General features: G+C 42.3%; 1 protein-coding gene across 1 annotated transcript in view; it reads left to right on the top strand.

Moving 5' to 3' along the window:
* LOC133451333 (synphilin-1-like) overlaps positions 1-7,500 on the top strand; it is a 21,054-nt gene that overhangs the window by 1,565 nt on the left and 11,989 nt on the right. Inside the window, exons 3-7 of the mRNA XM_061730299.1 lie at positions 1,375-1,447; positions 1,523-2,034; positions 3,502-3,667; positions 4,342-4,625; positions 5,261-5,440. Of these exons, the coding sequence (XP_061586283.1) occupies positions 1,375-1,447; positions 1,523-2,034; positions 3,502-3,667; positions 4,342-4,625; positions 5,261-5,440 (1,215 nt within the window). The remainder of the gene's footprint in view (positions 1-1,374; positions 1,448-1,522; positions 2,035-3,501; positions 3,668-4,341; positions 4,626-5,260; positions 5,441-7,500) is intronic.

Below are 7,500 nucleotides of genomic sequence, written 5' to 3'. Positions count from 1 at the left end.
AATGATCTTTAGGATGCGTTTAAAAATCATTATAAGGTGCTTTTAAGATGCTATTAAGACGCTATTAAGGTGCTTTTAAGGTGCTATTAAGATGCTTTTAAGGTGCTTTTAAGATGCTTTTAAGGTGCTTTTAAGGTGCTATTAAGATGCTTTTAAGGTGCTTTTTAGATGCTTTTAAGGTGCTTTTAAGGTGCTTTTAAGATGCTTTTAAGATACTTTTAAGATGCTTTTAAGATGCTTTTAAGGTGCTTTTAAGATACTTTTAAGATGCTTTTAAGATGCTTTTAAGATGCTTTTAAGGTGCTTTTAAGATGCTATTAAGGTGCTTTTAAGATGCTATTAAGGTGCTTTTAAGGTGCTTTTAAGGTGCTTTTAAGATGCTTTTAAGGTGCTTTTAAGATGCTTTTAAGGTGCTTTTTAGATGCTTTTAAGGTGCTTTTTAGATGCTTTTAAGGTGCTTTTAAGATGCTATTAAGGTGCTTTTAAGATGCTATTAAGATGCTTTTAAGGTGCTTTTTAGATGCTTTTAAGGTGCTTTTAAGATGCTTTTAAGATGCTTTTAAGGTGCTTTTAAGATGCTATTAAGGTGCTTTTAAGATGCTATTAAGATGCTTTTAAGATGCTTTTAAGATGCTTTTAAGGTGCTTTTAAGATGCTTTTAAGGTGCTATTAAGATGCTTTTAAGATGCTTTTAAGGTGCTTTTAAGATGCTTTTAAGGTGCTATTAAGATGCTATTAAGGTGCTTTTAAGATGCTATTAAGGTGCTATTAAGGTGCTTTTAAGATGCTATTAAGGTGCTATTAAGGTGCTTTTAAGGTGCTTTTAAGATGCTTTTAAGATGCTTTTTAGATGCTATTAAGGTGCTTTTAAGGTGCTTTTTAGATGCTTTTAAGATGCTATTAAGGTGCTTTTAAGGTGCTATTAAGGTTGTTTTAAGGTGCTTTTAAGATGCTATTAAGGTGCTTTTAAGGTGCTTTTAAGGTGCTTTTTAGATGCTTTTAAGATGCTTTTTAGATGCTTTTTAGATGCTTTTAAGGTGCTATTAAGGTGCTTTTAAGGTGCTTTAAGAGGCATTTAAGACGCTTGTACGAGGCTTATAAGATGCTTCACAGCCCTTCTGGCAGAAGCAGCTTCTGCGTGAAAGAATCTGGGTGAATATTGAAGGTTACGTGTTGTTGCTGATGCAAACACTGTAGCGTCATCTGCATACAGTGTTAATTTAGCCTCTTTCAGTATAAGAGGTAAATCATTTGTAAAGATAGAGTACATAAGCAGAGTATAAGTATATGTGTGTATATGTATATATATATATATATATATATATATATACATATACATATATATGTCTCTAACGCTGCTCTCTGTCCCTGCAGTACTCGGTCCCGTCCCTGAAGAGTTACCCAGAGTTGTCCCGGCGGGGGGATGGTCCGGCAGAGGAGCGGGCAGGTAAGCTAGCGGCTCTTTGGTCCGGCGGCGTCTCAGTTTCCTCCCTTAATCCCTAATCTGTCCGTCTGGCCGCAGCTCCGGGCATCAACTGGAGCCGCGGCGGCGTCTCCTGCCACGGCGGCGGGGGCATCAAACCGGCGGGGGCGCTGCCGGAGGGCAAGTTCCGCCCGGTGAAGCGGGTGTCGCCGCTCAAGCACCAGCCGGACACCTCGGACTCGGACTGCGATGGGAAGCTGGCGGCGGCGGCGGGGGAGCCGGGGGTCGGGGGAAAGGAGGAGCTCGGCCCCGACAAGGCCGACGCCTCGGCGTCCGGCGACGGGAAGGTCCGGGGGCCGGGCGGCGGCTCGGCGGCGCCGGGAAACCCCCAGGCGCTGTTCGGGGAGCTGGAGCACTACGACCTGGACATGGACGAGATCCTGGACGTGCCGTACATCAAGTCCAGCCAGCAGATGTCCACGCTGCCCCGCAGCGACAAGCGCCCGGCTGCCGCGGCGGGCGGGGGCCTCGGCGGCGGCGGCACCCTGGAGAGGACGCGGGGCGGCGGGCTGAAGAACTCCGCCCACACCGAGACCCTGAACCAGCCGCCCGTGAGTCTTTGTCTCGTCATGCTAGCTATTACGGTTTTTGAGATATTCAACTATGCTCATTTTGATGCGAAGAATGTGATATTTAATGGTTTACATTAATGGGCGTGGCCTAACGGCTCAACAGCGCCTAGAAAAAAGTAGTTTTACGTACATTCACGAAAATCGCTACACACCTGTATCATGTCGCAACTTAAAGAAAAGTCACATGTAGTGCTGGGCGGTATACCGGTTCATACCGGAACGTAGCGCCGCAGGACACTGTTTGTGAGTTTAGCAGCAGTGATGCACCGATTGTTCGGTAACCGAAATTGTTCGGCCGAAAATGGTAAAAAAAACACTTTGGGTGTTCGGTGGAATAAGTGGGAAAAAAAACAACAATTAATAACGGCGTTGTAAAATAAGGAAATAGACTGGCCGCTCCGTAACGGTTGCACCACAAACATAAATCGTTGGCCAACCAAAAAGAAACCACATAAGAATTTTACCAACATTCACCAGGAGGTGGAACCAAAACAACAGAATGCTGGAAATTAAAACATGTTCAGTTTTTTATGTTCAATAAATATTTTCTACCTTGTAATTTTGTAAAAGATCAGTCAGACAACACTTAAAGTCTTTAAGTGTTGTCTGACTGATTCTCTCACTTCATTAGAATCAGAAGTGCCGGCCATGCAAACCTGTATTTATACTAGTGCAAACCTGTATTTATACTAGTGTAAACCTGTATTTATACTAGTGTAAACCTGTATTTATACTAGTGTAAACCTGTATTTATACTAGTGTAAACCTGTATTTATACTAGTGTAAACCTGTATTTATACTAGTGTAAACCTGTATTTATACTAGTGTAAACCTGTATTTATACTAGTGTGGACATTAATGTTTTTCTACAATATTTCCTCCTCATGACAGTAAAATAGTTCATTCTAAGCCAATTTACTGCAGCAATTCCTTTCCAAATCATTAGAAAATGTGGTTAAAACCCAGTTGTGCATGAAAAAAAAAAATACTGTGATATACATTTTTGGTCATACCGCCCAGCACTAGCGTCATGGCCCAAACCCAACAGGAAGTCGGCTATTTTCAATTAATCGTGTAATTTTGGCGCAATTTATGCCATTTCTTCGACAGTTAATTCGGCCCGAACCGTAACGTGCACCCAGGTGTGTTATACATCAAAATGTGCGTCTCCATCCTGTGACTATGCGCCTTACTTTTCTCTTTTAAAAGTGTTACCGTGGCGACGCTAGACGCCAAAAGGCGCGTCCCCCTTCATCTGATTGGTCCATATTTGATAGTTCCTACTTTCTGCCATAACTTTTGAATGGTTTGACATTAAGAGTCATGGTGGTGTCATCGGACTCGGTTTAGAGTCCTTGACCTTTATTGGTGAAAATTGCACGTGCGACGGCCGTTCATCCGTTCATCGCTGCTGCAGCTTTAATAAATCCATCTGTTCTCCCCCAGTACTGCGTCCTGTCCCCGGTGAAGTGGTCGGACCTGAGGAAGTCCAAGTCCATGGACCCGGACCTGCACCCGCTGCACCGGGCCCCGGGGGGCGGGGCCTACCAGCCGGAGCTGCTGTCCTCCGGCCTGCTCGGCTCCGCCTCCATGTCCTCCTTCTCCGACGCAGGTAAAGATGCTTATCAGCATCAGCAGCGCTCTTAAGTAAATATGACTAAATGACTAAATATCGTTGTCAACGAACCTTTATCACCTGAGGAAAACGACACGACACGAACATGCTGGTCATGTGACGATAACGATGATTAAAGATATAATGCAATATCGTCAACGAATAAAATGAGACTAAAATGTAGATTACAAAATAAAAACTCTGATTTTGGTCAACAAAAATGAAGACAGACGAAATGTTCTAACAAAGATCCTTAATGTCCATGTTTTCAGTAGTTTCTCTGGTTTAGTCTTTAAACCAGTTTAGTCTTTAGATCTTTGGATCCACTTTCCTACAGAGACGTGGAAAAGAAAAAGATGGGGAGAAATGCGGAAAAATAAATATGTTGTAAACTCAAATGAGAGTCTTCTGTATCTGGAATGAATGTATTCTTGAGTCTATAAGGTAACAATAATATAATAATAAGATAACCTTGTTTGAATTGTAAAATGGGTTTGGATCAATACAATCTTTGACTAAAACTAGACTAAAATGGACAATTCTGACTAAAATAAGACTAAAATGCTCAGACTTTTATTCGACTGAAACTTGACACGACTTAAAGGAGAATGAACGAGACTAAAACTAAAACGATAGCTGGACCCAAAGACTAAAACTAATGTGTCTTCCAGACAAGCTTCTGTCGGCTCGCGTCTTCCCCGACTCCCAGGGCCAGCGGCCCCTGGAGGCCCCCGGGGGCCCGGGGGGCCCGGGGCTGCCCTTCCCCGGGGGCCCGGGGCTGCCCTTCCCCCTGCCGGGGAGCAGCCTGGGCAGGCAGGACTCCCTGAAGGCCCGGGCCCCCGGGCCGGGGGTCGGGGTCGGGGGACTCGGGTCCAGGGGGTTCGAGGTGGACGAGGAAACCAAGAAGAACCAGAACATCATCAACATCGTCAGGGAAGGACAGATCTCGCTGCTGGTAGGAACTTCTCTGCTGGAACTTCACCCTCTTCCTCCTCCTCATCATCCTTTCTCCAAATTGTATTTCAACATTAATCTGGACATTTCGACTTTTTTCTCGACATTTCGACTTTTTCAAAAAAAATTCAATTTCGAGTAAAAAGTCAAAATGTCGAGAATAAAGTTGAAATTTCGCCTTTTTCTCAACATTTCAACTTTATTCACGAAATTTCGACTTTTTTCTCGAGATTTCAACTTTTTTCGAAAAATTTCAATTTCGAGAAAAAACTCGAAATGTCGAGAATAAAGTTAAAATTTCGCATTTTTTTTCAACATTTCATCTTTATTCACGAAATTTTGACTTTTTACTCGACATATCAACTTTTTTCTCGACATTTCAACTTTTTTCTCGAAATTTCGACTTTTTTCTCGAAGTGCATAATGGAAAAAAAAATCTTCCTCTAAAATATTATTTTAATTTTTCTCCTGCCTGGTCCTAACACTCTTCCGTACTAACAGGATATAACCCTAGAATAAACAGTTTAGAATCCAGAACAAATGTTACACCTAGTATCGTCTCTAAAGCTCGTTGAATCTCCCACCAGAATCGTTGAGCTTTATTTTATTTCCTTCCGCCCCGCTTCCTCCCTCCAGCCTCACCTGGCGGCCGACAACCTGGAGCTGATCCGGGACGAGGACGGGAACAACCTGCTGCACGTGTCGGCCTCGCAGGGCCACGCCGACTGCCTGCAGCACCTCACCTCGCTGATGGGGGAGGACGGCCTGAACGAGCGCAACGCGCAGCAGCTAACGCCGGCCGGCCTGGGGGTCAAGGTGAGTTCAGAACCGCTGGTCTGGGGGTCAAAGGTCAGTCCAGAACCGCTGGTCTGGGGGTCAAAGGTGAGTCCAAACCGCTGGTCTGGGGGTCAAGGTGAGTCCAAACCGCTGGTCTGGGGGTCAAAGGTCAGTCCAGAACCGCTGGTCTGGGGGTCAAAGGTCAGTCCAGAACCGCTGGTCTGGGGGTCAAAGGTCAGTCCAGAACCGCTGGTCTGGGGGTCAAAGGTCAGTCCAGAACCGCCGGTCTGGGGGTCAAAGGTCAGTCCAGAACCGCCGGTCTGGGGGTCAAAGGTCGGTCCAGACCACCAGAACTCGCCCGGGTCCCACGTAGCCGCCGATGGGGGGGTCATTAGGCAAGGCAAGTTTATTTGTTTAGCACAATTCAACACAAGGAAATTCAAAGTGCTTTACATCAACATTAAAAGCGGCAAGACACAATTAAACAGTAAATAAACTCATTGATTTGATGAATACAGTTACTCAATGAGATCAGGGGACTGTAGTCATGTGGTGACACTGAGCTGTGTGTCATCCGCATAAGTATGGAACGAAATGTTGTGATGTTCCATAATCTGAGCTAAATCTGAGCTAATATATATAATCTATACGACTTTATTCTCGTAACATTACGACTTTATTCTCGTAACATTACGACTTTATTCTCGTAACATTACGACTTTATTCTCGCAAAGTTACGACTTTATTCTCGTAAAGTTACGACTTTATTCTCGTAACATTACGACTTTATTCTCGTAACATTACGATTTTATTCTCGTAATATTACGACTTTATTCTCGTAAAGTTACGACTTTATTCTCGTAATTTTACGACTTTATTCTCGTAACATTACGACTTTATTCTCGTAATATTACGACTTTATTCTCGTAATTTTACGACTTTATTCTCGTAACATTACGACTTTATTCTCGTAAAGTTACGACTTTATTCTCGTAATATTATGACTTTATTCTCGTAATTTTACGACTTTATTCTCGTAACATTACGACTTTATTCTCGTAAAGTTACGACTTTATTCTCGTAACATTACGACTTTATTCTCGTAACATTACGACTTTATTCTCGTAATTTTACGACTTTATTCTCGTAATATTACGACTTTATTCTCGTAATATTACGACTTTATTCTCGTAACATTACGACTTTATTCTCGTAAAGTTACGACTTTATTCTCGTAATATCACGACTTTATTCTCGTAATATTACGACTTTATTCTCGTAACATTACGACTTTATTCTCGTAAAGTTATGACTTTATTCTAGTAAAGTTACGACTTTATTCTCGTAACTTTACGACTTTATTCTCGTAACTTTACGACTTTATTCTCGTAACATTACGACTTTATTCTCGTAAAGTTATGACTTTATTCTAGTAAAGTTATGACTTTATTCTAGTAAAGTTACGACTTTATTCTCGTAACTTTACGACTTTATTCTCGTAACTTTACGACTTTATTCTCGTAACTTTACGACTTTATTCTCGTAAAATTACGACTTTATTCTCGTAACATTACGACTTTATTCTCGTAACATTACGACTTTATTCTCGTAATATCACGACTTTATTCTCGTAATATTACGATTTTATTCTCGCAACATTATGATTTTATACACATAATTTTACGAATTTATTCTCATATTATTATGACTTTATTCTCGTAATTTCCTTTTTTTTTTTGTCTTAGTTTGGCCCTAATACTCCGTCGTAAAAACATATATTGCAGCCAACCTAAATATATTCAGAGTAAACGGAGGCGTTCCCTAATCTGAGCTAGCGGTAGCATATAGATGTTGAATAGAAGCGGTCCGAGAACGGACCCTTGAGGAACTCCACATGTGATCTTGGTTCTCTCAGACTCACGGTTTCCAATTGACTCAAAAAAGGCCCTATCATGCAAGTAAGATTAAAACCATTGAAGCACAGTGCCGGTAAGTCGTTACCCGCATCGTTCCACATGTGTGACCCGGTCTGAAGTTGTTTTCTCTAAAGACGAGGCGTCAGCAGGAAGCAGAGATTCTGGCGTTTACAAAGACGTCCG

The sequence above is a fragment of the Cololabis saira genome, chromosome 9 (genome assembly GCF_033807715.1).
Source record: "Cololabis saira isolate AMF1-May2022 chromosome 9, fColSai1.1, whole genome shotgun sequence".
NCBI lineage: Eukaryota > Metazoa > Chordata > Actinopteri > Beloniformes > Belonidae > Cololabis > Cololabis saira.
This window is presented reverse-complemented; position numbering and strand designations above follow the sequence as displayed.